Source organism: Rhinichthys klamathensis, unplaced genomic scaffold, assembly GCF_029890125.1.
Source record: "Rhinichthys klamathensis goyatoka isolate OS25496 unplaced genomic scaffold, OSU_Roscu_1.1 h1tg000178l_1, whole genome shotgun sequence".
NCBI lineage: Eukaryota > Metazoa > Chordata > Actinopteri > Cypriniformes > Leuciscidae > Rhinichthys > Rhinichthys klamathensis.
The window spans coordinates 1471314-1498363 of record NW_026606707.1 but is presented as its reverse complement, the minus strand read 5'-3'; the positions used below and the strand labels follow the sequence as shown (position 1 = coordinate 1498363).

The 27050-nt window shown below is 37.4% G+C and overlaps 2 protein-coding genes across 2 annotated transcripts in view; both read left to right on the top strand.

Annotated features, from left to right (window-relative positions):
- Positions 1 to 4995, top strand: part of ccdc18 (coiled-coil domain containing 18) — a 32513-nt gene extending 27518 nt beyond the window's left edge. The window contains exons 24-28 of the mRNA XM_056260801.1: positions 388 to 528; positions 2227 to 2364; positions 2451 to 2663; positions 3923 to 4394; positions 4724 to 4995. Coding sequence (XP_056116776.1) covers positions 388 to 528; positions 2227 to 2364; positions 2451 to 2663; positions 3923 to 4394; positions 4724 to 4731 — 972 coding nt within the window. The 3' untranslated portion in view covers positions 4732 to 4995. The remainder of the gene's footprint in view (positions 1 to 387; positions 529 to 2226; positions 2365 to 2450; positions 2664 to 3922; positions 4395 to 4723) is intronic.
- Positions 4996 to 9239: 4244 nt separating this feature from the next.
- On the top strand, positions 9240 to 24355 carry scinlb (scinderin like b). Its single transcript, XM_056260799.1, has 17 exons — positions 9240 to 9327; positions 10978 to 11163; positions 13581 to 13735; positions 14060 to 14221; positions 15252 to 15401; positions 15861 to 15950; positions 16736 to 16868; positions 17294 to 17382; positions 18178 to 18393; positions 19409 to 19542; positions 19659 to 19749; positions 20891 to 21061; positions 21136 to 21310; positions 21692 to 21807; positions 21910 to 21987; positions 22260 to 22320; positions 23344 to 24355. Exons 2-17 carry the CDS (start codon positions 10983 to 10985, stop codon positions 23502 to 23504), a joined length of 2163 nt encoding a protein of 720 aa, XP_056116774.1. The 5' UTR covers positions 9240 to 9327; positions 10978 to 10982; the 3' UTR covers positions 23505 to 24355.
- Positions 24356 to 27050: the final 2695 nt, after the last annotated feature.

Below are 27050 nucleotides of genomic sequence, written 5' to 3'. Positions count from 1 at the left end.
CCTCTGAATGCCTGTATGGTGTGCAGCCCATCTGAGCCACACAAGTCTGTGGGGGGAAATGTGAACAATGAAATGTTAAATAAACAGAAGTAACAGAGTTACAACATTAAACTCTTGCTATACAGAAATTAAACAATACTAACTTGGTTGTGTAACACTAACAATGTTAAACAACTCTAACAAGATCATCAGTTATTTCATCTTATTTTGTCATGGGTGCCATATCATTCTGACAAACAATAATTTTATCAATCCTAGAACTAACACTTTTTTTTTTCTGAAAGTAATCTAATGTATGCAAAGGCTGTTTACACTATATGATCTAAAGAGCACTGAAAGGTTAATGAGTAAGACTTACAAGTCTCATTTTTATTGTGTGTGTATCAGGGTGCTCTGGAGCATGGCCAGCAGCTGCGTGTGTATCGTGAGCAGCTCCAGAAGACGGTGCAGGAGTTACAGGGGGCACAGACACGCTGTGACTCTCTGAACAGACAGATAGATCAAGTCACCCAGCAAGCACGTCATAAGGTGAAACATCTGCAACTTTAAACTCGTTCCAAGTTCATTTCCATTCAGATGTGACCATTAGGGTTTTCCAAGTGTTACACCCCGTCTAGGGTAAAGGACGCAACATAAAAAAAAAAAAGGAAACGATACGGTTTCTTTGAAGGGAAAAGCCAATGAAGCAATATTTATTGGGTTTTACCAGGGTTAGAATACAATTGGGGACTTAACCTCAGGAGCCGGCAGCCCAAAATAACAAACAAAAAGAGTAATATATAGGAACCTCTTACTGCCCTAATACACAAAAGAAAAGAAAAGAAAATACAATTAATACAATACAATTACTTCCCCAACTCCCTAATCCAAAACAGGCAATAAAGATCAACAAAAAAAAGGTGGCGTCGGTCTCCCTACCTCCCAATTCCAAAACACAAGTATATATATATATATAACAGAGCAAACAAAACAGTGCAGGGGTAATCTGAAATCTTAGTCGTTAAACAGGCGGTAGTCTTTGTCACAAATGGCAATAAACAGGAAACAAACAAACTCTTCTCTCTTAAGCAATTTCTCCAAAAAACACACCCCAGAACAAACAGTTTTAAGCAACAGTGTCAGGCGACAAAAATGTTGCAAGTGAGCACAGAATAATAGTCAGCTGATTGATCAGGGCGTGGCACCAATCAGTCTGCAGGAACCAATCCGGTCTTCTTCCTGGGAAACAACAAACACCTCCCACAACAGCATAAAACACATATACAGACCAAAAGGGACGTAACACCAACCGAGTGGAACAATTTCAGTACAATTTATAAACCGGTTGTGGGCATTTTCATATTGATGGAATGACAGCGCGATCAGCCAATTGCATCGACGAAGAGGCACTTCCAGACCTTATGTGCTTTTTCAGCTTTCACCGTTTATTTTGTCATTCATTTCCATGCAAATTCTTAATTTGATTATCCTTAATAAGCCAACAATGCATATTGTCATGTAGACCTGTAAAACCATTTCCTTTGATTGTCGGCTTTTTAGAATAAACCAATCGACAGCTAGATTTTTGCCCATTACCTCAATTTCGCTCTGCATGTAAACTCCTTTACTTATATTCTATCATCTTTTTGAAGTGTGCATGTGTAATATGTAACAGGAAAGCATCCTTACCGCAGATTTAAGTCCATCTAACCATAGCAAATGTTTTGCTGTAGGGGAGGAGAAAATGTATTGTACACTCCAACTCTTTCTTGACCCAAGAAATCATAAAAATGGGTTCTCATCTTGTGCAGCCGAAAAAGAAGCGGTACAGTTGTAGAAACTGCAAACATAAAAGAATATGAGTCTGTATAAGTTTCCTACTGACATTAGAATCCTCTGGAGTTTTTAATGCTTTATTTAACCTCACAACTCGCATGATAAATAGAATATTCACAGTGGACTTTATTTTTGTTGTGCTGATTATTTACATCTACCTTTTTTTGAGCATATGCCTGCTCAGAGAAAATGGCCGTTATCTCACACTTAAATCACTTTGCACTTTATAAGAACATAGTTGTGTATGGTGTAACATCCCAATTTGTGGCATGGCGACACATCGGTCTGAAAGGTACATTGTTTAGATGAGCAGATTAAGTGAAAATTTCCTTTTCATGACACGTCTCTCAGATTCTTGAGTTCTCTCAGAGAACTGTTTTTTAACCGGCTTGTTGTTGTTGTTTATTGTAGGAGAGTGAAGTTCATCAACTGCGAGATGAGATGTCTGCGATGGAGAAGCGTTCTACACAGGCTGAGGTCAGACTCCAGGCCACCATTACCGCCCTGCAGCAGGAGCTTGAACAGCAGAGAGAAGAGCATCACAAAGAGGTTCAGAGAAACAGAAAGTTTGTCTTCATTCTCATAGGACAGTTGAGCTGGTTTGCTGGACCTGACCCTCTCTCTTTGCCTCCCAGCTTTCAGATGTGCAGCAGACGCGTGGGCAGCTGCTGAAGGTGTCGGATCAGATCTCCAGCAGCTTGCGAAACTCTCAGGGGCAGCTGAGCCAGTGGCTGCAACAGGCCCGGGACCAGCTGGAGGAGGCCAGATCTGCCTCTGCTCGCCTACATGCCGAGCTTCACAGCAAAGAACAGCTCCTGCAGAGTGCTAATGAGAACCTGCTTATCAAGGTACATGACTCACTGTGTGGTGTTTCAAAACCTCCAGACAACATTTTCATATTACATCCATATGACATATCCATCCATTCTCCAAAACGTTTGTCCAATGTAGGGTCTATCCCAGCATCACAGGCCGATGGCAGGGAAACAAACTGGATCGATGGCCAGTCTCAAATCAAACATTTTACCTGTAGAAACAATTCATATCAATAGTTACAGTATGAGGAAAGTATATGTACAAGCAGCACTAGGGCTGCACGATTTGGAATTGCCGTTTTTAGGGATGCACCGAAAGTAAAATCTAGGCTGAAACCGAAAATTCAGGATGCACTTGGCCGAAAACCATTCAAACGACAATAAACTGTAATAGAACATGGGCTATAAAACAGAATGTATATCTACTATGTGAGGGTGTCACGATTTCGATTTTAAATCGAAATCGACCGAAATTAATTCACAATCTCGAACTTCGAATTAAAAAATGGAATCGTCGATGCTGCCACGCCCCCATGTCACGTCCGGTCGGCGTGCCAAGCGGAAAAAAACACGCGTGTTGAAGTGCTGCGAGTCTATGGTCAACCTCCTCTAACTTAGCTACAGCCATTCAAAATATAGCATGGCAACTGCAGATGCAGAAGACCAATCGACAGAACTTGAACCCCCTCCTCTTTCATTGAAGTCGCAGGTGTGGAATTTTTTTGGATTTCCAGTGAGTTATGTTGACAACGTTCGCGCTTCAAAAAAGCCACAGTTTGCAGACATCCCAAGTCTCGCGGAAGTTCCGGGAGTCTCCCGCATATTGATAGCGGCTCTGATGCCCACAAATTAGTTAAAATCTCCCGTAATCTAGAGTGAGCGAGTAAGAGCGCGCATGCGAGACAGAAAAAAACTGTGCTCCAAACCGTATTGCGCGCAGGGCAGAGAGGGAGAGAGCGAGAGACCTTCCGTGTGTGCCTCATGAAGCGCATGTAAGACAGAGAGCATCTTGATTGGCTGGTTTCAGCTTTAAAAAAAAAATTTTTTAAATCGAGAATCGAATCGAACCGTGACCTTAGAATCGAAAATGTAATCGAATCGAGGATTTGGAGAATCGTGACACCCCTACTACTATGTATGTCTCTTTTTTCCCCACCCCTTTTTTTTATACTAATTTTCTAAAATCATTAAGGATGAAAAAAACAAAAAAAAAACAGTTGAAACAGAACCTAGTGGGACGCCTACCTATGTATGAATTTCAGTAACTCTTGTCATTTCTCTGTTTTCTTTAGGAGTCTGAGATCACGCGTCTTCATGCCAAGCTCTCCAGCTTGGAAAGGGCCTCAGAACTACACAATATCACACTTCGTCACAAACCCAGCACTCCTCCCCCCCTCTCTCCTCCTCTCAAAGACTCGATTCTTCACTGCTCCCCATCCCCCTCCCACAAAATCTCTTCAGCACGTTCCAGCCTCTCCTCCTGGCACAACACCTTCTCTGATGCCTCTCTGGAGCTTTCGGACAGTTTGAAAGCCAGTGTGCAGGCTGCACTGCACCCGCCCCCCTCCCCAGACCAGGCCTGGCAGGGTCTAAGCACCCATGAGGCCACCTCCACTACAGACATGTCCTTTAATCCACTCACGTACATGCTGGACCCAGAGGAACCAGACCTAGAGTCTCTCTCAGGTATGCTGAGGTTTGTGAACCAGACTCTGGCCCTTCAAGAGCAACAATCCCTCTGTGACACCAGCATCCACGATACAGGCAAGTAACATAACTGCATATAAGCATGCGGGTTTTTTACATTTACAATTTGTATAGTTCACCCAAAAATGAAAGTTCTGTCAAAATGTCTTTATTTTGCGGAACAGAAAAGTGCATAATGTTGTTTTGGACCCCATTGACTTTTATTATATGCATAAACATTACAGTTCACATCCGCAGTGACAGTTAATTGACAACAAATTCACAGACATGTAACTAATCTTGTCTGAATAAGTCATGACTTTTCACTTCACACACCTACCTTTGACTAGGTGCAAGCACCACTATTTAGAGATTTACTTCATGACAATCTTCTACTTTTCCTACAGGAACGTAATGAGGGGGGGCCGCTATACTGCATCTGTCCTTACAGGAGAACAGACCAACATTTCATTGTCCTGAAGTCTTTACAGAATAACTGCATGAACATCCAAAACATGCAGATTCATTCATTTTGCCCTGAGCTACTAGATTATTATTTGTTTAGTATGAAGCTTAGATGTTGCATTAACCTCAGTTCAGATGTGGATGAGTTTTGTTCAGCTAGAGCTGTTTGAGCTTCTCCGGTATCATGATCACACCTGTCCCAACTCTGTACTTGAAATGAATCTTTCTGTGGTGTTTTTGTATTTAGCTAAGCTAAGTTTTCGATTTTATAATGCTAATTTATAATATTTCTAATGTGAATGATTGATTGATTTATAATAAATGTTTAGATATTCCGGAAGTCTTCACTGTCATGCTTAAACACCCAAATCTTTTTTTAATCATCTTGTTTCGGTCTTAAACCACAATAGCGTGTCAAGAGGAAGTGAGGCAGTTTTTTAAATGAGCTTTTTAAACAACACGCAGCCCTTTAATAATACATTTGTGTGTATATTTACATACGTATGTGTGAACTCATGCACGTATTTACACAGGCCCATTGTTTAACGATACAATAACCAGTATGTGTGTAAATGTCGGGAGTGCTGGAGGTGGAGATGTATTTGTTGTTTAGATAAGGTCTGACAGGTCGTTTGTGTCTGTTCTGTTAACTTTAGAAAGAAGTCAAGAATTAGATGAACAACAATAATGCTTGCAAATAAAATGGAACTTACAAAACTAAAACCAGATATTGCAAATATTAAATATGCAAAAGCATGGTAAAAAAAAAAAAAAGTATCTAAGAGAACACTAGCAATGCATTGCCGCTTCTGTTTTCTCTCATTTTGCTGGAGAAGGCAACATTTGCATACGTTCAAGAGACTTTGGTTAGCTTTGAAGAGGCTGTGGTCAAAGACTGGTGATTTATAGCAGTCCGCTCACGCTATTCTCTCTCATCAGGAAACCCCTCATACATTAGTTCATTTCTTTAACATCATTTTTAGTAATCTTATCTATAAAGAATGTTATGACATTGTTTAAATGGCTGTACGAGGTGTATCTAAAAGACCGAGAAGACAGAGTTGGTTCCTCTGTCTGCGTAAAACATTGATCTTGTTGCATGTAGCTTTCTGTGGTGTTTAGAGCAGAAACCACACACACACTTTCAGTTCTTTTAAAACGGGGCATCTGGGTTTCAGGCACGCGACAGGTTTGACAGTATTAACAACATGCACTTAGTAGGTTAGCTAGTAACAATAGGTTAGTTGCTTGTAATTCTGCACAATTTACTGTTACCACAGTAAGTACATGTAACCAGGACACTAAAATAAAGTGTTACCAAAGTTTTACTTGAGATTTAAAATCATATTTTAATAAACGTTTATCATGTTTTAAACAAGTACACTCAGTTTGTTTTAAAAAAAAAACAAGCAAGCAAGCCCAGGTGAAAAAAGTGAGAGAAAAAAAAACCCTAAGTAACGGAATTAGTTACTTTTTTATTTAATGTATATTATTTCCATAACAAGTACTCTTTTTAAAAGCATGCTAACTTCTTCATAAAAGTGTGTTTTAAGGATGTGAGTCATAATTGAATTAGACATATCTACTGTGCATCAGAAAAAGGATGTAGAAAAGTTTACTTTCCAAACAAAGCTGTGCTCCACATGCTTTATCATCCTGAACACTTCCTCCTAACTTTTCCCTTTTTTTTTTTTTTTTTCAAACAGACCTTACATTTATGTATAACAATTACGGACTCAAACACGCATCTCCCATGTGAGCATGGACTGCTCTTTCCGGAGACTTTGCAATAACCACTAGGCGACAGTCTGATGGGTTTCCAGTTAGGGCAGCCAATGCCAGTGTTCCGGTTACAATAACGGGCCATCATTACGGTCTTTGTCTTTAAAACCTCTTCTCTGCAGTCTTTTGCTCTTCCCCAATGGCAGTCATGGCAACAGTTTCCATGAGACACTAACAGTCTCTGGTGATTCCCTCTCTTTGTTTGCCTATTGACATTACCATAGCCCCTTTTATTTGTCTCCCACCTGTACTTTAATTTCGGCCAAATGCCCACCGCATTTATTTTCATAGGCTGAGGAGTTACTGTCATTCCAGCGTGATCACACTGCGCTACAGTTTAATCCTGGAAAAATCAATTGCTGTTCGGAGAGCTCTTTGGATCCCCATCTGTCTGTTCATTATTTAACTTGACAGTTCGGCTTTAACATAAGCTCCCCTTCAGCTCTGCTTGCTGACAGTTTCAGAATCATGATCTGATAAATAATGTGTTGCCAAGTTCTTTACGGGTAACACTTTCTGTGACGCCTGTATTTGCATTATTAAGGGTATTCTTAATGCATTATAATGCATAATGCCTAATAAACAATGTGTTGTATCATCTCATGAATAATCGTAACAACAGTAATAATACTTACTATTAGATTTGGTAAAGCCTTGTAATTTTACAGTTTTTATGAATAAAACATGATTTGCATTGTGAATGTATTGTTCCTTTGTGCTTTTCCACACAACTTTGATTTTACCTAAAGGGAAATGTCTTACAAGCCCTTCATGATATCTTATGGCTGCTTAAAATAAGACTTTACTTTTGTTACTTTACTTAAAGCAGACAAAGACTACTTTGAAATATTATGACCACGTTATAAAGCTTTTTAGATTTTTAAAAGAAGAAGTAAAAGACCACTCATAAGATGTAGCCTAGTATGATACTGTGCAGATCTTAATGTCAAGATATGAGATTATGGGGTATATAATCCATTACAATTTAAGTGGATAAAATTGCTCATTGTGTTATAAATCATCTATACACTATTAATAGTTATAACCACAAATAGCTAAGTATTGTTATGATTATCCATGAGATGATACATCACATAAGAAATTATGCATGCATAATAATGCATTAAGAATACCCTTATGATGCATTATAAATGCAGGCTTCGTCTGGTGTTATAATGCATTGTACTCTTAGAAGTTATAACCACAGATAGGTCAGTGTTATAATGTATTGTAACTGTTGCATTGATTATTTATCAGATGGTACAACACATTATAAGGTTGTTTGTAAGGCAGTATGCATTAAGAAAATACTTATAATGTATTATAAATACAGGCTTAGAAAGTGTTACCAAATAAATGTGTCATTTTGTGTGGTTATTCTTATTAGGTTAACAGTGAAACTTTCACACTATGCCTCAACACCAAATGGTATTTTTTTTTATTTTTTTTTGTTTGTAAGGCATTATGCATTAAGAAAATACTTATAATGTATTATAAATACAGGCTTAGAAAGTGTTACCAAATAAATGTGTCATTTTGTGTGGTTATTCTTATTAGGTTAACAGTGAAACTTTCACACTATGCCTCAACACCAAATGGTATTTTTTTTTATGGCAGTCATTTTTTTGTTGTTGTTTGCAAAAATATACATGAGTGTTCAAGTGCCAGTGTTATTTATAGATGCATGTTTTACTTCAGAAAGTTAGAATTATGTGCCTGTAAATCAGATTTCTTTAAGTTGAAATCAATGAAATGTCTTTAGAATGTATAAAATACAATTACATCCCTCTGTAATGTAATTTTCAGCTCTTCTCTCACTCAAGTTTATATGTAATATACCCGATGCCATTTTAAATGCGCTCTCATGTCTCTGGGTTAATTGCAAGCACATGTTTGTGGGGGAGTTTTACGTTTCTGGACTCCACCATTTCAGTGATGGGCAACCCACAAAAGCAGCATCTGATTCTTATTTCTCATTATGATTTTAGTCTGCCATTTGCAAGGGCCTTGTCTAAGAGACATTTTATGGAGTCATGCAGTGCAATCTGTTTCAGAAGCTGTAAATGTGTTTGAGTTTGCTAACAGTGTTTGAGTAAGCTGTGTTTGTCCTTGCAGTTGCTCTTGTATTGTGTGGTCATTGCTTTCCTGTTTGTCATTGTGGTCAATGTTTCCTGTATTAGGCAAACATATAGCCTAAACTTGTGACACCCCCTTGTTCTGTTTGTGCTGGGCTTGAGTTTGATGAAATGATCAGTGAAAGCCGAAAGCCTGAGGGAGGTGAATGCTATTATCTGTAGCATGCAGGGGAAATAATACATAGGCCTACCTGACATAAAATGGGGGACATTGAAAGTTGTTTTTAAAAATGTCAGTGTTGAAAAAATCTCAAATAAAGACTACAGTTAACACTTTTTGTCAGTAAATCTCAACAAAACAAAAGTTTTTAGAATCTCATGTTGAGGCAAAGATGCAAAATGAGCTTGTGGGCTTTGTCAAAACCTATCGAGCTAATAGACGCATTATTTTTTTTAACTTGCTCATTCACGAGAGTCTAATGCCCAAACATGCTGTCTAGCAAGTCATCTAACATGAGGTTTGAAGACACTTTAGAAGCTCTCCCGTGTGTTCAAACACGCCCCTGTTACACAGACACTCCCTCCAGTTAAATCGCGGATTCGGAAAAAGACATTCTACACTTTGTCTACGAACACATCGCCTTCTCTCGTGCACTCACTGACAGCTTTCTGCGTCTGCCACAAATCTCGTAAGTTGTTTTCATTATTCTGTTTTTACGTCATATCTCTCTTTCGGCATAATAAAGACTAAATGAATGAGTGATTCCCCCCCTTCAAGCAATGCAGTTGATTATCTATATATAAATGTTACTCAGTGTGCATATTCACTTAGTAACTCGGAGTTATATGCGAAATATGTTATCCAGATGTGGACGCGGTTTAATGCACGTCACGATTCCCCCTTTATGAGACAAAGTCCAGTTTTCTGTAGGTGCTTGTTAAAGTGCACAGTGATTTTTTTCTGTGAAAAGTGTCATGCTTTGAATACAGTAGCCTAAAATATATAGAGAAGGAAGAAAAAAACGTTGCAGGATTTTAAGTCATGACATGACTGCATGATTATTACATTGTAATATCTAAAATGCATGTTCTGCTACACTTCAGTAAATACATTTATAATGTTACAAAATAATAATATAAATATAAAAGTGCATAAATAATATACATATGATTTTTTTTCTATTAATCAAAGAATCCAGAAAAAAAAGATCACATTTTCAATATTAAGCAACTGTTTTCAACATTGATAATCATCTGAAATATTTCTTGAGCATCAAATCATCAGATTAGAATGATTTCTGAATGATCATGTGACACTGAAGACTGGGGTAATGATGCTGAAAATTCAGCTTTGTCATCACGTGAATAAATTACATTTTAAAATAGAAAACTGTTATTTTAAATTGTAATAATATTTCCCAAATTAAAGTTTTTTCTGTATTTTTTAATCAAATATGCAGTCTTGGTGAGCATAAGAAAAAATGTGTTGATTTGATCATTAAAACAGGTCAAACTAATAATGAAATGAGAGGGTCTATTAAAGTTACTCAAAAAAACATTTACATCTGCTGCAGGGAATATGTAAAAGCATACATTTGCATGTATTGTGGTTTTTGTGCTTCAACGTCGTGTCCTAAATGTGTAGGCTTCTATTTTAAATGGAGACAAAAGAAAACCCATTAGCGTTAGCTGTAAATGACCCGCATTCGCATCGAGGGATTTATTTAATAACCTACTAGCATGAAAACCACTTACCATCAATCTGACTGAAGAATTCAGAATGTATCATTTACTGGTTACTACGACACCATTATATAAAAAGCGTAACACCTTGTTAAATGTTTAGATTGGTTTGGCTGAGGGATGTTGACTCTTCAGTAAGTCCACATCAGATAGCGCCCAAGTCAAGTTTATCACCTTGATCATGTGTTTTTCTTCCTTATCAGCTGTTTAAGGAAGTCAACAACACTATGACTAAGGTCCTCTTTTCAAAGATCTTATCTATACCCTGTCACACAGACACAGAGCTGTGATGTATGGTTTATTGCATTTGCATTTGAATTTTTGCATGTTAGTAAATTGGTGCAGGCAGACATAGTCGCCATACTTTGCCAGATTGCATGCTTCCTGGGAGTCTGTGATTCCAGAATCAGAGATGTTTCGGACCTCACGTAGTTCTCAGGCACTAACCAGGGCTTTCTCATGGGAACATATACTTCTTATTTCTTTAAAGCCTACTTCTCCTCTCCTCTGTGAAACTAGGCGTTTCTCATTTTCCCATTATGATGTAAAGCTCTGAAAAGAGACCCAAACCTTTTATTTTTTGCTTCCCCTTTCAGTCACTATGGTGTCCCATAAGGAGTTTGAGACTGCAGGAAAGGCTCCTGGTCTGCAGGTATGGCGCATTGAGAACATGGACCTGAAGCCAGTGCCTAAGAATCTCTATGGCAACTTCTATACGGGCGATGCCTACCTCCTGCTGTACACCACCACCGCACCCTCCTACTATATACACATGTGGATGGGTAAGTGACACACCTAGTGTTTGAGTTAGAAGTATCATTGGTTCCTGGAAGAGTATTTTCTCAGAGCCAAATGATGCTGATGCATTTTACCAATGGATATACTAAGAATATTTCTTCTCACACGTGGTGAAACGCATACTAGCAGGAAGGATGTGGCTTGTCTGTCATCTTTTCAGTTTGAGTGAGAATTTATTTGTAAGAGGGTGTTGGTTTGCTTTGTCTAGCTCTTTAGAAATGTATGTTGTGTAACGGATCTTTACAAAGATATGCGGTTTATCATTTCTGTCCGTGACATTCATTTACCATTGCTTGGTGAATTTTTGAGATAATAATCCAGTCATTCCAATAGGAATGAAACAGAGATGCGATTAGGACTTTCACGTGATTTCACACAGATTTCGCCACGGATTCAAATTGGTCACCTGAATTTGTGGCGTTGACCAATAGAAGGTCACTTATTTTGAAAGTGACCAAAATTTAAAATGACAAAAATTCGAGTCACGAACCGCTCCGAGTATCACGTCACAGTTTCCCATCTCTTCCAAATGACTGTGGTTATGGTGTGAACGCAGCATAAGCTGGTAGTTTTGGTTCAGGAGGAACTATAAAAGGCGGCTGGGGGTTTCGGTTGCAGTGCTCGGTGACTGACGTCTGTCTAATTCTGTATAGCATGAAACGCGCTGATGACGTTGGAGGTATGAAAATACACACGTTGACAGGCAGGACATTGTATCATTGCATTCAGACATTTAATGGTCCTACGCTTTCCACAGAAGATGGATATATACACACATATATATAAATACATTTAGACCACTTAACTTAGTGATTGCAATCAGGATGTGAAGAGACTTTCAACCAGCACAACAAAAAATATTTTTGGAACAACTACTACCCTGCCTTTATAAAGCTAATAACTGCTGAGATTGTTCTTAGGCCCATAGGCAGTATGCTGACTCATGAGCTTTCTCCATTAGACAATCCCTCCTACCCCTGAGGAGAGATTTGTTAGACCAATTACAGCTGTCATATCTTACAAGGGTAGTCACTTTGAGGTTTAGTCACCTCCACAGATTACAGCGCACCTTCAATTGTTTGTCTGGCAGTTGGCGCTCAGCCCACTTAGGTTCATGTGGTCCACTGTTCAATTCCAGAGACTGATCAGTGAGGAACTGTTTTTGTCCCGCCCAGTGGTTTAAACTCGAAACAAGTGGTTTGAAAACACTCTCGTTGTGCTCGAAGGCATGCTCCAAACCATAGTAGTTCTCAGACATTTGACTGGATCTAGTGTGAGAAGAAAAGGTTTATTCGAGGACACAGAGTGGAAAAACGCATAATGTGCACCATGTGGCCTCTTTGGGGTTTTCATTTGGTTCCTTTTTTTATTATTATTTTTTTAACCAAAAATGGATACATTGATGGAGCTGCTTGGCAAGTGAGCACAGTTATAGTGTTCCTGTAAGTTGTAGGACTTTTTTTAACTGACAGAAGCATCTAATAAGAAACATGTTTTTACTGTCTTTTGCTGCTTTTGGGTCAAGAGTTGAATGATAATATTTATGATACAGAAGTGGGAAAATCTTTTAAAAAAGAGTGAAATATCACGTTCGAAATGAATGATTGAAAAAAAAGTACGCATCGAATACATTAGATTGTACACATAATTTTCGGGGGGAAAAAAACCACATTATATTTTGCAACCTGAACTAACCTTGACTTGTCAAAAAGGTGCCAAATTATTCTATATTTTAAGACTTCTTGACACACCAGGGTTGTTATTGTTAATCAAAACTATTAAAATAGTTCTCGTTAATAAAAACCTTCAATAAAATTTTTTGAAATGTTGCCATGGCAGCTAACTGCAATAAAATAAGTTTAAGTTTACTAAACAAGTTTAAAACTAAAAACTAAAGCTAAAACTGAATAAAAATATTAAATTATGAGTGTGAAAACAAAAACAAAAAATGACAAAAGCACACAACAAAATTACTAAAACTAAAATAAAATAAAACGTACAACAAATTTAATAAAATAAGTAACACATGAGGCTCTTCAGGGGTGATCTCTATGATATCATTTCTTATTATATATGATATGATATAATACTTATTTCCTGCTCTTTCTGCATGTTTGTTGGTCGCACCAAAAGTTATAAAAGTAAATATTAATAAACAGTAAAATGTTTTAATATTAAAATATTAAAATATGTTAAAATATTTTTTCTGATAAATAATAATAGATATTTTGCAAAACTACTTAATAAGGATTTATTTTCAACTTTTATTGAGGATTTTTTCTTCATTATGACATTAGTGCAGTTGTATCACCCTATAATGTTTTTGATTATATTAATACGCACTAACAAACAAACAGCCCTCTTCCACTGATTCCCCTTTGATGATTCCCATCTCTTTCAGGGAATGAGTGTTCTCAAGATGAAAGTGGAGCTGCGGCTATCTTTTCCACACAGCTGGATGACTTTCTCGGAGGTAGTCCCGTTCAGTTCCGCGAGGTCCAAAACAACGAGTCGCTCACCTTCCTGGGCTACTTCAAGTCTGGCATCAAGTATAAGGTAAACTCAGCTTTGTATGAATGAAAATGGCCCTTCTCCATCATTAACTCGCAGTGAGAATGCAAAAGTAGACTTCCCGCTGGCTTTGCTTTGTTGAAGCACCAGGGTTGAGTCAATTATGGCTCTAAAACATCCATTATTGTTTAGTCATGCCACATTCTTTCCATTATATTCAGCAATTTGTTGAGCTCAGTAAGTTTGCTTGGCTTTATGAGAAGCACTCTGCTGAGTGGTTTGCATTTAGTTCTTTGCTTGTGTTTTGGCAATTATCCCAGTATGGTTTTATGTAATGTAACGAGTGAACTGTCTTTCTCGACTTCTCAGCAAGGCGGGGTTGCGTCCGGCTTCCATCACGTGTTGACCAATGATGTGGATGTGAAGCGTCTGCTGCACATCAAGGGCAGGAGGGCCATCAGAGCCACTGAGGTGGAGATGTCCTGGAGCAGCTTCAACAAAGGAGACTGCTTTATTGTAGACCTGGGGAAGGTATGGATATCTAAACCTGACCTGACCACTCATTTTCTTTATATTTTATCCAATAGCAATTAGAGCTGCCAATAGACAACATTCGAATTGTATTAATTACATGGCATGGCAACTAATAAAAAATGCAATTCACTTCTCAATATTTGCAAAGGAAAAAAAACAAACTTAAGATAATTCAAATCAAAGACATATTATTGTGACAGATAAGAAAACTGTTAATGCTACATGCTGTAAGCGGTCGACCAATCACAACAGACTGAGCCGTCTGACCAATGCAGAGTAGCTTGCGGAAAGGATGGGTTTAGAGAGACTGAATCATTGGTTGAACCATTTCAGACCGTTTTAAACGTATTGTAGGAGACCTCCAAAACAAAATTAGGAACCTTTAAAATAGCATAATAAGGGTATATTGTATTTTTATAATTATAATTATTACTGTTATTACTGGCTTGCAGTCACTCTATTTTGTTATCAAATAATTTTTTAAGTACACTATTGTTCAAACGTTTTGGGGTTGGTAAAATTGTTTGTTTTTGGAAAAAAACTATTATGCTCACCAAGGCGAAATATTATTACAATTAAAAATACCTGTTTACAATTTGGAATTTTTTTAAATATAATTTATTTCTGTGATGACAAAGCTGTATTTTCAGAATCATCACTCCAGTCTTCAGTGTCACATGATCCTGCAGAAATCATTCTAATATGATGATTTGATGCTCAAGAAACATTTATTATTATTATCAATGTTGAAAACAGTTGTGCTGTAATATTTTTGTGGAAACCGTTATACATGATTTTCCAGGATTCTTTGATAAATAGAAATTTAAGAAGAACAATATTGATTTGAAATACAATTTGCAACATTATAAATGTATTCTCTGTAACTATTGATCAATTGAATGCATCCTTGCTGAATAAAAGTATTCATTTCTTTCTTAATAATAAAATCTTACTGACCCCAAGCTAGCATTTGAACGGTAGTGTTTATTGGAGTTATTTTTAAGACACTTCTCTAATTTTTTGCTAGGATATTTATCAGTGGTGTGGCAGTGACTGCAATCGTTTTGAGCGTCTGAAGGCCTCCCAGTTGGCCATTGATATCCGGGACAATGAGAGGAACGGCAGGGCCAAGCTGGTCATGGTAGAGGACGGGGCTGAACCAGAGGCTCTGACTAAAGTGAGTGAAAGTTTTCCTGTAACGATTTCCACACAACCATCATCTGAATTACTCCACAATATGGGTAGAAATCCACTTCAAAATCATTCTCATTTGATAAGTTGGTTAAGTTCAAAATGTTCAAAGCTGACTACCAAAAAAATGCCTGCTTTAAAAATAATTGCATGCAGTGTTACATTTCCCAGGATGCTGAATGACTACATATTATGGTATGGACACCATCATCCAGGCCTGATGTAAAACTTGGCACTATGGCTTGGTTGTTTGTGTTCTGGCTCTGGCTTGTGTATTTTGCTAATGAGAATGCATCCATCATGTGTTTAATGAAGAAGGAAGAGTTTTGCATGCCAAATATTCAGTCTAGTGTGAGGTCATTCAGCACATTTGGCATCAGATAAGTGTTAGAAATAAAGCCCCACTGTGACCATGTGAGCCTTAATCCTGTATTTCCTCCCGCAGGCTCTAGGGCCCAAAACCAGTATCACCCCTGCAACTCCAGACGACGAGGCAGTGGAAACCTCCAACAAGAAGAAGGGAGCATTGTACATGGTAATAAATGCTGCGTCCACATTTGCATACTATCCATCTTATATAGTATTCTAAATTAGAATTAGTGTGAAAATGATTCTTCATGCTCCCTCCCAACCATTCTTTCACAATTTGAGCCTGATGAATCTTGACATTGTCATCCTGGAATATGGCCATGATGTGTCTTCCTACATGGTTGTTTAAGAAATGAAAAGCTACACACTCCATCAATTAGGGTTAGAAGAAATGTTGCCAAACATATAACATGCTAGAAACATAATAATCACTGCAACTTTTTTTTCCACTTTTAAATTAATTATTTAAATACATGAGGAGAATTCTCCACATGAAAGACCCACAACGGGCAGATCAACGTGCTACTACATTTCTCTCCAGTACAGTAGGAAATGAAACGTGGAATATGTTAAATATGACGAGATGATTGACAGGGCAGTTTAAAACAGTGACAGGGTGCATGTAAATAAGTGTCAAGGCTTGTCAAAAGTGTCAAAGTGTCCACTCTTCTGTCACACACTCAAAAGCATGTACTTTTTCTTCACAAAAAGATTACATACTTCTATGGATGCAGGGGAAGACTCTTATCTCTACTCATACTTTAGCTCAGTGGTACATATTCAGTTCTTAATTATTTATGTGGACTGCTTTACCATTTACACAGCTGACAGCTGTAAAGCCTAAAATGCTGCCGACATCATTCACACAAGGACAAAACGTTGTGTGTCTCATTAGCTATATTTTTTAAGCGTTACAAGCGTAATTCTTCTGGCTTGCTTTTGTTATTGTAGATCTCAGATGCCTCTGGCTCCATGAAAACATCTGTCGTGGCCCAGAGCAGCCCGTTCAAGCAGGAGATGCTCTCCCTCGAAGAGTGCTACATCCTGGACAATGGAGTTGATACGAATGTGTTTGTATGGAAAGGTGTGTCTCTCGATGTGCATGCACAACTTGAAAATCAACTTGAAAACAAAATCGATCATATGTTCTTTTCTTATACACATTCCTAGTCTAATTGTGCATCATTCATCGACGGTGCACATTGTTCCAAAGAAAACAAATTCATCGAAATGAAATAACTTGAACCGCCTCTGAAACAACTTTCCTTTTCATCTGTTGTCATCTGACCATGCAGGCTATTCATTAATGTTGTCCAACAGCCAGTTGTTGAATCCTTTTAGACATTGAATGTGCCTCGTATCTTATGTACTATTATAGATATCACACTGATATCATCTTTGTGTGTTTTCCCCCATAACGCTGGCATGCATTGCTGATCACTAGGGGCCTTTTGTTTAAACGTGCCACGTATTTTTCATAAAGATAAAACAGCTTCCCTTTCCCGACAGGACCGAATGCAAACACATCTGAACGCAAAGCGGCTATGAAATCAGCAGAGCTGTTCATTAAAGAGAAGAACTACTCTAATAAAACACAGGTACATACATAATGAGCATTTTAAACACACGCACACACACACACACACACACTGGTATCACTTTACAGTAAGGTTTCATTTGTTAACATTAGTTGCATTGACTAACATGAACTATGAGACAGGTTTTATGAGAAATATTTTTTACAGCATTTACTAACTTTTGATAATGTTAAACTGTATGTGATCAATAAACATAATATGATCAATAAGTTATGACAACATGTGTTTTTACATTGCTTTAACTCATCAAAATAAGTTAAGCAATTTTCAACTTTCTTTATAAGTTATACAAGATTCAACTTATTTTTTTAAGTCAGGTAAATGTAATTTAAGTTAAAATGACTTAAATATCAAAGTTGATTGTACTTACATTTAAGGCAGCAACTTTTTTTACAGTGTTAATAAGTGTTCATGTTCATGTTAGTTCACAGTGCAGTAACCATTTTGATCATAAAAAATGTATTAGTAAATGTTGAAATTAACATATATAAACACTCTACAAGTATTATTCATGTTAACTAATGTTGTTAATAGTGTTAACAATTGAAACCTTATTGTAAAGTATTACCAACACACTGATATTGACAAAAATATTCTGGTTTGTAAAAATCGGCATTTAGAAACAATGTATATGATTATACAAGAATACATGTCTGAATACGCAATGGTTTATATGTTTGCTAATTTCATACATAAAATGTGTTTGAAGATATGTATACTACAAAAGTGTACTGTATATATAAAGAGCTAATGTTTGGATTACTGATGCTGTACTTTCAATGCTTGCTGCTGTAGATCCAAGTGCTTCCTGCAGGGGGCGAGACCACCCTGTTCAAGCAGTTCTTCTCTAACTGGAAGGACAAGGACCAAACCACCGGCCCTACCAAGGCCTACACCATTGGCAAAATAGCCCATGTGAAGCAGATTCCTTTCGATGCGTCCAGCCTCCATAACAACAAGGCCATGGCAGCCCAGCACAACATGGTCGATGATGGTGCTGGAAAAGTCCAGGTCAATTTCATTTTGGTCATCAAACTCTCTCACACTGACTACTGTACAGTTTACTGTTCAGACTACTGTAACGTTTGGGGTCGTTAAGATTATTATTATTTTTTTGGGGAAAAATAACACTTTTATTCAGCAAGGATGCATTACATTGCTAAAAAGTGACAGTAAATATATTTATAAAGTTAGAAAAGATTTCCATTTTTTTTAAATAAGCGTATTACAGGTTCCATAGAATTTTAAGTATCATTTCTGAAGGATCATGTGCCACACTGAAGAGCTTTGATCACAGGAATAAATTACATTTTTAAATATATTCAGATAGAAAACAGTTCTTTAAAATTGAATTAATATTTCACAATATTACTGTTTTACTGTGTTTTTGATCAAATGCTAATAAAGTCTTGGTCAGGCATAATAGAAAAAATCTTACCGACCCCAATCTTTTGAGCAATGGTCTAAATAAAGTTGATAAATATGTTTAAGGCCTGCTATAATTTTAGATCTATACTTTGAACAAATTCTAGCAAATCAAAAAAAATAAAAATCATAATAAAGTGGCCACCCCAAGATCTTTGCAAGCTGTTAAAGTAGAATATTATAGAATTAACTTTTTGCTACACAGGCCGATTTTTTTATTTTATTTTTTTTATAAATTATTAAAACATTTACCAACCATATTTTTTTCTTACAAGCCATTATATGTATTTTCATTTATACAATTTTAAATGCATATATTTTTTCTTATGATAATAATATATTTTTTTAAAAGATGAGATTAGACTGGGATTTTTTCCCCTTATCATTTTTTTCCACATCACTTACATCAGTGAGGATCCTAATATCATTTTTATAATGCAATTTAAACCATATTATATATTGAAGTTTCTTGCCAGCCGCAAAAATCCAATTTTGACTTGCATTTGGCGCTTAATGAGGTTTAATGTTGCTGCTTATATGTGTAAATGGGAGATCAAGTTTAAGGCAATGTTCTTTAATCCCTCATGTTTGTCTGAATCAGATCTGGCGTGTGGAAGGAGGGGACCGTGTCCCGGTGGAACCCTCTACCTACGGTCAGTTCTTTGGAGGAGACTGTTACCTGATCCTCTACAGTTACAAACAGGGAAGCAGAGAGCAGCATATCATCTACACCTGGTCAGTCCATAACATCTTTAAAGTGTTTTGTGTCATAATATCTATATAGTTTGTGACACGAACAAAGTGTCATCATATTGTGTGTGTGTGTGTGTGTGTGTGTCGTTGTGCTGCAGGCAGGGACTGAAGTGCACTCAGGATGAGCTGGCAGCTTCTGCCTTCCTTACTGTCCAGCTGGACGACTCCATGGGAGGAGCTCCCGTTCAGGTGCGAATAATCCATTCGTGGAAGAAAACAGCATTGTGAAGAGTTCCGATACATTAAGCCCTAACAATTACCACGGATACAGTAGTGTTTTTGGCTAACATGTTAGATCAGAATAGTCTCCATTGCAGTCCACATAAGAGTGAACCATACAATCAGATTTAGTATCTACACTCTCATTTAAAGGGGTTTGTAAGTCTCTTTTGCTCACAAAGGATTCATTTGCATTTATGTGATCAAAAATACAATAAAAAAAATATATTGTAAAATATCATTACAGTTTGAAATAACTGTTTTCTATTTTAAAATCTAATTTTATTAATTTTTTAGCATCATTACTCCAGTCTTCAGTGTCACACGATCCTTCAGAAATCATTCTAATATGCTGATTTGATGCTGAAGAAATATATATATTTTTTATCAATGTTGAAAGCAGTTGTGGACAATTTTTTTTTGTTTTTAGGATTCTTTGATTAATAGAAAGTTCAAAAGAACAGCATTTACCTGTTTATTCTAAATGCCTTTAATGTCACTTTTAAACAATGTAAGGTTAAATAATGTTACAGAAGCTTTTTTTTTAGATAAATGCTGTTTGTTTTTTTACTTCCTATTCATCAAAGAATCCTGAAAGAAATTACAGTACATTACTGTTTTCACCATTGATAATAATAATAGATGTTTCTTGAGCAGCAAATCCTCATATTAGAATGATTTCTGAATGATCATGTGACACTGAAAACCGGAGTAATGATGCTGAAAATTTTGCTTTGAACACAGGAATAAATTACATTTTAAAATATATTCAAATATTGAAAATAGTCATTTTAAATTGTAAAAATATTTCAGAATATTATTGTTTTTGCTATATATGTTTTTGTTTTGAATTGTTTTCGGATCGAATAAATAGAAGAGACTTCTTTTAAAAACATTAAAAAAAATCATTTGGATCTAAAACTTTTGAACGGTAGTTTATGTCTATCCCGTACAGCCTCGCTTTCATTCCCAATCAAAGATGGCGCTGCTGTGAATAAGGTCTATAGAATCCAACATGGAATTTTTTGCTGTATTTTTGTGTGTTGTGACTTTTATCAATTGTAGATTTGATCGATTTTAACGATTTTATCCATCTGAATACATTGCTCAGGTGCGAGTGACACAGGGTCAGGAACCCCCTCACCTGATGAGCCTGTTCAAAGGCAAACCTATGCTCATTCATAGTGGAGGCACGTCCCGCAAGGACGGCCAGACCAAAGCAGGCAGCACACGCCTCTTCCACATCCGACAGAGCTCTTCTAGAGCCACACGTGCCGTAGAGGTCAGTCACAGTCTAGACACTGTCATACATATAGTATGATGCTTCTCATTAATCACTGCTTTTTTCTTCCATAGGTTGAACCGTCTGCATCCAAATTGAACACCAATGACGTGTTTGTGCTGAGGTCGCCAGACTGTGTGTTTGTGTGGAAAGGAGCAGGTGCCAGCGAGGAAGAAATGGTCGCTGCTAAGTATGTCGTGAGTGTGCTGGAGAAAAAATCCACTGATGTGGCCGAGGGTAAAGAACCAGGTGAGTCCGCCATGTTTTTTTTTTGGTGTGAGGTGTATTATGTGATCCTGCCTTAAAGGGATAGTTCACCCAAAAATAACAATTCTGTCATCATTCACTCATCCTCATGTTTTTCCGAACCTGTTTGAGTTTCTTTCTTCTGCTGAACACAAAAGAAGATATTTTGAAGAATGTCGGTAAACAAACAGTTGATGGACCCCATTTAGTTCCAGTATTTTCTTTTTCCATATGATAGAAGTCAACTGTTTGGTTACCCATATTCTTCAAAATGTCTTCTTTTGTGTTCAACAGAAGAAAGAAACTCATACAACAACTTGAGGGTGAGTAAACATTTTTGGGTGAACAATCCTTTTAACTCCTTTCTTATGTGTCTCTCTTCAGCTGGATTCTGGGCGGCTCTGGGCGGAAAGAAGGAATACCAGACATCTCCAACTCTAAGAAACATGGTCAAACCACCACGTCTGTTCGGCTGCTCCAATAAGACGGGCCGGCTAGTGGTAAGTGAGAGTCACAGAGCCACACAGGCTGGCTGGAGGAAAGCTATGCTTTGTGAATGTGATGATGATGTCATGGATGGATTGTCTTGTGCTTTCTCTCAGGTTGAGGAGGTTCCTGGAGACTTTAATCAGTCAGACTTGGCTACCGATGATGTCATGTTGCTTGACACCTGGGATCAGGTGAGTTAACGCATATAGGGGATTTTGTGGGGAAAATGTCTATTGGGGATTTTTGTGGGGAAGTGTGATTTCTAGACCTTAAAAGGCATAGAAAATAATAACATCTTAAAAAGTTATGAAATGTCTGTAATATAATATTTTTAATTATGTCAGCCTCTAAAATATTTTAAGCAGAAATTGCTGAGAAATGACCATAGTTGTGAGTTAAAACATTTTTTTTTAGATTAGCATTTTTAAAGAACCTAATGTTAAAGAACTGCTGCTCTTTCTAGATCTTTCTTTGGATTGGTAATGAAGCCAATGAGGTCGAAAAAACCGAGTCACCAAAAATAGGTGAGTGACATGCTTACTAAATCATTTTTCATAAAACATTGAGTTTTAGCTTTTCTGTCTTTGCCCAGACCAGAATCACTCACATTATCCTCCAGCATAAAACATATATTTCTGGATGCTGATTGTTCAATACAGAATTCCAGTCATGTTCCACTCAACAGTATGTTCTATTAATAGAGTGAAGAGCATTTTTGAACTTCTGGTGGTTCCTGAAGTCAATCAGTTTTTTGTTTTTTTTAAATAGGATTTGGTTAAATACCTGAAATAAGGTCTGTGGTGAGCACAAGCTTAACAAATTCTCATGTTTTATTCTACTGCATAAAATACAGCTGTAGAAAAAACATTACCCATGTGCATATTGAGACAAAACAAAGACACTGACATATTTTAAAATCTGTCAGTGCAAGTAGCTTTCAGTTAAAACGGCTCAATAATGGATTTTAGTCTGGGACTAGGCTTAAGCCTTGTCTGTGAAACTAGGGTATAATTTTTTTAACCTTTTACTTATCTTGAAAAAGGCAGTTTCTAACAAGTGACTAAATGGGTTTCAGAGGTATCAGGGACATTAAACTCATCTACTCGCTAGTCCCCTTTCACCGCCTTATTGTATTTATAATTGGCTCTTGCAAACTATTCTAGCTCAGATATTTCAATTAGTAGATTTTAAGTAAAAATTAGAGTTTAATGGCGGTGATGTTGACGTAATGCAATGTTGTAAACCGGTAGTTTGTTTATAGCCTACCTTTAGCTTTTTACTTCTGGCTATTGTATTTAGGCTTCAAAATTCAGTATAGTTGTGTTTATTTGTTAAGATTACCTTAATGAACAAACCTTGTAAGAATGATAATCAGAGAATTTTCTGCAATAATCAAAAAAGCCGATGGAAAAATCCTATTGGCTTTTTGTCAAGGGAACCAGGCTGATGCTGACTTCCGGGTTGGCAAAAATAAATACATGATACCTGCAGCACTCTATGTTCTGTAAAACAAGTTTTGAGCCTAAAATGATGTTCCCTGTCTATAGCTAAGGATTATGTGGACTCTGATCCTTCTGGACGTCGTGGGCTGCCCATCACAACCATAAAGCAGGGGGCCGAGCCCCCAACCTTCACGGGCTGGTTCCAGGCTTGGGACCCTAAAATGTGGGACACTGACCCTCTGGAGAGAATCCGATCTTCCTTTTAAATCCAGAACCGTTCCCTCTTTTTAAAATTTTTTTTTTATACAAGCACTTCCTGTTCCTGTGCCATAAATTGCAACTTTCCCAGGTTTTACAAAATGTAAAGACTGTTGAAATACCCATATCACTTAAAGGTGCACTTGGCAATTTGTTTTGGTTTACATTGTGTTGGCCAGTGGCCGTGGCCTTGGACTGTAACTAGTTTTTAGTTACAGATGCCATTGTAGAAATGCTCTGATCACAGTCAGCCATGATTAATTTATTCAGTAAGCAAAACATTCTAGTACTAAGTGAGTTACTGAGATAAAGTGAGTAGCATTTGGCTGGTCATGTGATCTCAACACGTCTGTCCTCATGAGGCGGCAACCCAATCCATGTAAAATAAAAACAGCTTATTTAGTACCACTGATCATTTTAACCATAAACAAAAGTACTGTTAATTTCTTTAAAAAGTTCAAATTATCTAGTGCACCTTTAAGACTGACAGATTTCAGAGTTACAGATGTAAAGTTTTATTGAACCTAGTCTAGTAAAATGGATTTAGTATATGTTTAGCTGTGTTCAACCAGAACCAGCTGTCATAATAGAAGAAAACCCGCCAAAACGATTAGCACTCAAATAGTGGATTAGAGTTACCCTATTTTACCCTTGTTATTTTGTTGAAAGTCTTTAGACTATTTATTTCAGGTTGGCACTGCCATTATGACCTCCTAACGTGTCAACATGTTATAAAAATGTGTGGCAAAATTCTATGATTCTTTTTTTTTTTTTTTTTTACACACAAACCATTGATATATTTTCAGCTTGTTCTTTGTTGTTATGTTCAACTTTAATAAATTTTGAGAAGATCAATTTACTATACTGTAGATTTACTGCATATGACATGGACATACAAATTTAGCATTTTAATAACCACAATATACATCGATGAGCCAAAACATTATGACCACCTGCCTAAGATGCTCTTGGTCCTCTTTGTGCTGCCAAAACAGCGCTGACCCGCCGAAGCATGGACTCTACAAGACCCCTGAAAGTGTCCTGTGGTATCTGACACCAAGACATTAGCAGCAGATCTTTAAGTCCTGTAGGTTGTGAGGTGGAGCCGCCGTGGATCTAACTTGTTGGTCCAGCAAATCCCAGAGATGCTCAATTGGATTGAGATCTGGGGAATTTGGATGCCAGGGCAACACCTTGAACTCTTCATCATGTTCCTCAAACCATTCCTAAACAATGTTTGCATGATCCTGCTGAAAGAGACCACTTCCACCTGGGAACATTGTCATGAAGGGGTGTACCTGGTCTGCAACAATGTTTAGGTAGGTGGCACGTGTCAAATTAACGTCCACATGAATGGCCGGATCCAGGGTTTCCCAGCAGAACATTGCCCAGAGCATCACACTCCCTCCACCGGCATTGTCCTCGTCCCACAGTGCATCCTGGTGCCATCACTTCCCCTGGTAAACGGCGCATACATACATGGCTGTCCACGTGATGTAAAAGAAAGAGGGACTCATCGGACCAGTCGACCTTCTTCCACTGCTCCAATTCTGACGCTCAAGTAGGAGCTTTCGATGGTGGACAGGGGTCATCATAGGCTACACAGCCCCATGCGCAGCAGAGTATATTGTGACACATTCCTCCCATAACATCATTGAAATTTTGTGCGACTTGTGTCAAACTAGACCTTCTGTTGGCTCAGACCAGACGGGATAGTCTTGGTTTCCCTCATGTATCCCGTCTGGTCTGAGCCTGGATGAGCCTTGGATGCCCAACACCCTGTCGCTGGTTTGTGGTTTGTCAATCCTCGGACACTGTTGGTAAATTCTCACCACTGCTGACCGGGAGCAGCACACAAGCCTTGCCATTTCAGACATACTCTGACCCAGTTGCATTGCTATAACAATTTGGCCCTAGTCAAAGTCACTCAGATTTTTATTCCTGCCCATTTCTCCTGCATCCAACACATTGATTATGAGAACTGATTGTTTGCTTACTAGCTAATCTACCCAGATCTAGGGCCTAGTTAGGAACAATTGTTTTCTATTTTAAGAATGTTTCACAATATTACTGTTTTCAATTAATTTTCAATCAAATAAATGCAGTCTTGGTGAGAATAAGAGGCTTTTTTCTAAAATGGTTAAAAACCTTACCGACTCAAAACTTTTAAATAGTAGTGGTATGAATAATTGATTACCAATATAATTTTATTACAACATTAATTTCAATTTGTATCACAATGACAGACTTATGTGTTTATCTGTTATACTCCTCCTCAGTTAGACTTTAAACAGGATCACTAGGTTTAAGACACATGAGTCATAGGCGTTGATCTAATCTAGATCATATGACGCTGTTCTCTTTTGCCAAGAAGCTGGGTAACTAGGCTAGCTGTTTTCTCTAGACAACCTATCGCCCCCACAAGCTTGTCTGAAATCGCTATTATGATGCACATGCAAGTTTTGAACACATTTTTACAGCAGCTGAGTGATGTCCTATGAATCATAGGTGGATATGGGTATGATGACTGCCCTGAACTGAAGTCATCTTGTGTCATCCTCTTGAGATCTACAGCTCTCTCTGTATCCACGTTTGAAGATGTGTTCATGCAGCGGCCTGTCCCTACCAGGAGAGATAATACATCGCTTAACTCCACACATAGCTGCTGCCTGGTGACCGAAAAACCCCAGAGCGGGCACTGGACAGGGCTAGAAAACAATGCAAAGCTTCTTCTTTAGTAATATTGTGGAAAGCGGTGATCAATCAACCGTCATGTTCAAGACCTGAGAAAGTTTTTACAGAGGTTGTCATCTGATTTTACATATTTACGTTCTCACATGCTGACAGCTGAGGATTCAGGCTCTATGAAAAACTGAAAGAGGGTTAAATAACACCCATATAATGTTGTAAAATATGTTTGTATCATCACTTACTCCCTCAGAGTTGAATATTTCCAACCGTAGCAGCAACACAAGGCTAAAATGAAGGAGGTCTGACTGAGCTATTGTCAGGTTTTGCATGGCAGCTGGGGAGGCTCTCAGTTGCCTCCAGCACAATCTGAAAAATTCATAGAACAGCATAATTTTAACCACATGGGCTGTCAGTGAATGCGTTTCCTGTATAGTGTCCTTTTCTGTTACAGTTTTCAAATGAGAATGATCTTAATTCCTAATAATAATAATACATTATTAATACATTATTACTGTAAAACTGATTGTTGGTTTAACTTAAAAAGGAGGCTAAGTAACCTGGTTGCCTTAAAATTTTGAGTTAATTGAATTAAAATGTATTAAAATTGTAAGTTAATACAATGAAGGAGATTGGTTTAATCTTCATAAACTCAAAATATTGTGTTATCTGAACCACATAAATGATCTAAGTTGATTTGACAAAAAAAGAAAAGAAAAAAAAGTGATAAATACAAAATATGTTACTTTGTATTATTATTATGCTTAAATTATCACCATTTTAATCGTTTTCTAAAGCCAATCAGATATTTTTAAGAATAAACATTGTTCTAGTAATAATAATAATACAATTTATTAATATTATTA

Coding starts and splice junctions, on each gene's coding strand:
- scinlb (XM_056260799.1), top strand. CDS start 10,983: ATGGTGTCCCATAAGGAGTTTGAGACTGCAGGAAAGGCTCCTGGTCTG. Junction 17,383..18,177: donor ACTACTCTAATAAAACACAG/GTACATACATAA, acceptor TTGCTGCTGTAG/ATCCAAGTGCTTCCTGCAGG. Junction 22,321..23,343: donor AACCGAGTCACCAAAAATAG/GTGAGTGACATG, acceptor CCCTGTCTATAG/CTAAGGATTATGTGGACTCT.